Source organism: Tupaia chinensis, unplaced genomic scaffold (genome assembly GCF_000334495.1).
Source record: "Tupaia chinensis unplaced genomic scaffold, TupChi_1.0 Scaffold000369_1, whole genome shotgun sequence".
NCBI classification, from domain to species: domain Eukaryota; kingdom Metazoa; phylum Chordata; class Mammalia; order Scandentia; family Tupaiidae; genus Tupaia; species Tupaia belangeri.
Window position 1 is genome coordinate 2,401,806 of NW_006159866.1, and position 1,656 is coordinate 2,403,461.

The 1,656-nt window shown below is 61.7% G+C and overlaps 1 protein-coding gene across 7 annotated transcripts in view; it reads left to right on the forward strand.

Moving 5' to 3' along the window:
• CCDC33 (coiled-coil domain containing 33) overlaps positions 1-1,656 on the forward strand; it is a 68,456-nt gene that overhangs the window by 57,780 nt on the left and 9,020 nt on the right. For 2 of the 7 annotated variants that reach the window (XM_014589699.2, XM_014589700.2), the window contains exon 1: positions 247-347. The exons of the other annotated variants lie outside the window; for them this stretch is intronic. In XM_014589699.2, the coding sequence (XP_014445185.1) occupies positions 279-347 (69 nt within the window). In that variant the 5' untranslated portion in view covers positions 247-278. Of the gene's footprint in view, positions 1-246; positions 348-1,656 lie in introns of those variants that run through there. 7 annotated transcript variants of the gene reach the window in all.

Sequence of the window (1,656 nt, forward strand, 5' to 3'; positions counted from 1 at the left end):
TGGCTGAGACAGGGACTGGGGGACCAGAAGACGAGAGCCCTGAACCCCCCCCCCCCCCCAGCCTCCCCTGCCCTGCTCTCTGTTTGCAGTACCCGGCCAAGGAGTGAGTCTGCCTGACTTCAGCTGCCCCACCCAGGGCCCCCAGGCTGGAACAGAGGGGAGGTGTCCCCTGGGCCCGTCAGCTTCCAGCACAAGGCTGGGCTCTGTCACCAGGCAGGCTTGTTGTAGTAACCAGCCCCAGGGATCCATCCTGGGGAGCAGGGCTGCCAGCAAGGAAGATGGGGGAGCCAGGGTCCCCGCCCGCTCCAGTCCCCAAGGCTGCCTCGGGCCCCACTGACGGCCACTCTGTAAGTCTGCCCCACACCCACGGGTTCTGGGAGAGTGGGCTGGCTTACCTGGCAGGCAGGTGTGTGGGGCGAGTTGCCAGGCAACCAGAAAGGTGTTCCCAGAACCTGTACAAGTAGGAGGCCGCCCAGGAGGGCCAGGGCAGTGGCTGCTAGATGCCCACGGGCACAGGAACTTTCCACAGGGCCCCCAACCTGGCCCAGGCCTCCTGAGTTCACACACGGGAACCCCAAGAGAGGAGAGAAGGGCTCTGAGACTATCCTGAAGGTGACCACGGTCTCCTCTCACCAAGGCCCTAGCTCCGGCTCCTGGAGGACAGCTCAGGCCTAGGAAGTGGCTAGCCCTGAGCCAGCCTGGGAGGTGGGCTGAGGGGTGCAGGCACTGGGTGGGCGGGGCTCTATGTGAGTACATCCAGACACAAAGGGTAAGTTAGTCATTGTCTTGGGACAAAATCAGAGAACTCCTGATCCTTGTCTTCCGGCAGGATCACAGGAGACCCATGCTGAGCCCACAGGGCGATGGTGGGTGGTGTTTCCTTCTCTGCAAGGGGCATTAAGATCAGCCAAGACAGCAGAAGCCTATGGGCTGTCAGGACAGCTCTCAGATTCAGGGTTAGACGCAGGGTCTAGGCGTGGCTTTGCAGTGCTAAGCCGAGGAAATCTCAGCAGGGTCAGAGTCACATGGAGGGGCTGGTGTCCCCGCCCTGTCCCCATTGCCCAGGGTCTGCAGACTCAGCAAGGTTATTGCTGACTTTTGCCAGATAAGCATTAGGAAAGACTGGTTGTCCTAAGCCTGGGCTAGGGCAGTGCAGAGTGTGAGAGGGGCTGGGGGGCCATGGGGTATCCCAGAGATAGCCCAGGCCAGCAGGCTCGGCCACCAGGGCGAGTGCGACAGCCTTGCTTCTACTTACCCCAGGGAGGACCCCGACAGAGATCCCCCACACATGCAGTGAGGCAGGGTGGGCAGGGGCCTCACAGGAGGTCCTCCAGCAGCTGAGGCAGAGGCTGGGTGGGAACTCAGGGTCACGGAGTCCAGCCCAAGCTCTGCCCACGGGACATGCAGTGTTCAGAGGCGGCAAAGCTCTAAGCGGGGGGCGGGGGTCCTGGCAGGAGGTGACCAGTGGTAAGGTGTGTGAGTCTGGGGCTAGGGTCTGTGCCCTCACCTCCCACTGTCCCCAAAGCCTGGCCCTATACTTCTCTACTCCGTAGGACTGAGCCATATACCCAAGTAAGAGTGACTGATAGCTGGACTTGACGTGGCCTGGGGGCCTTCCTGGAGGATGAGGCATTGAGTAGATCCTTGAAGTTCAGC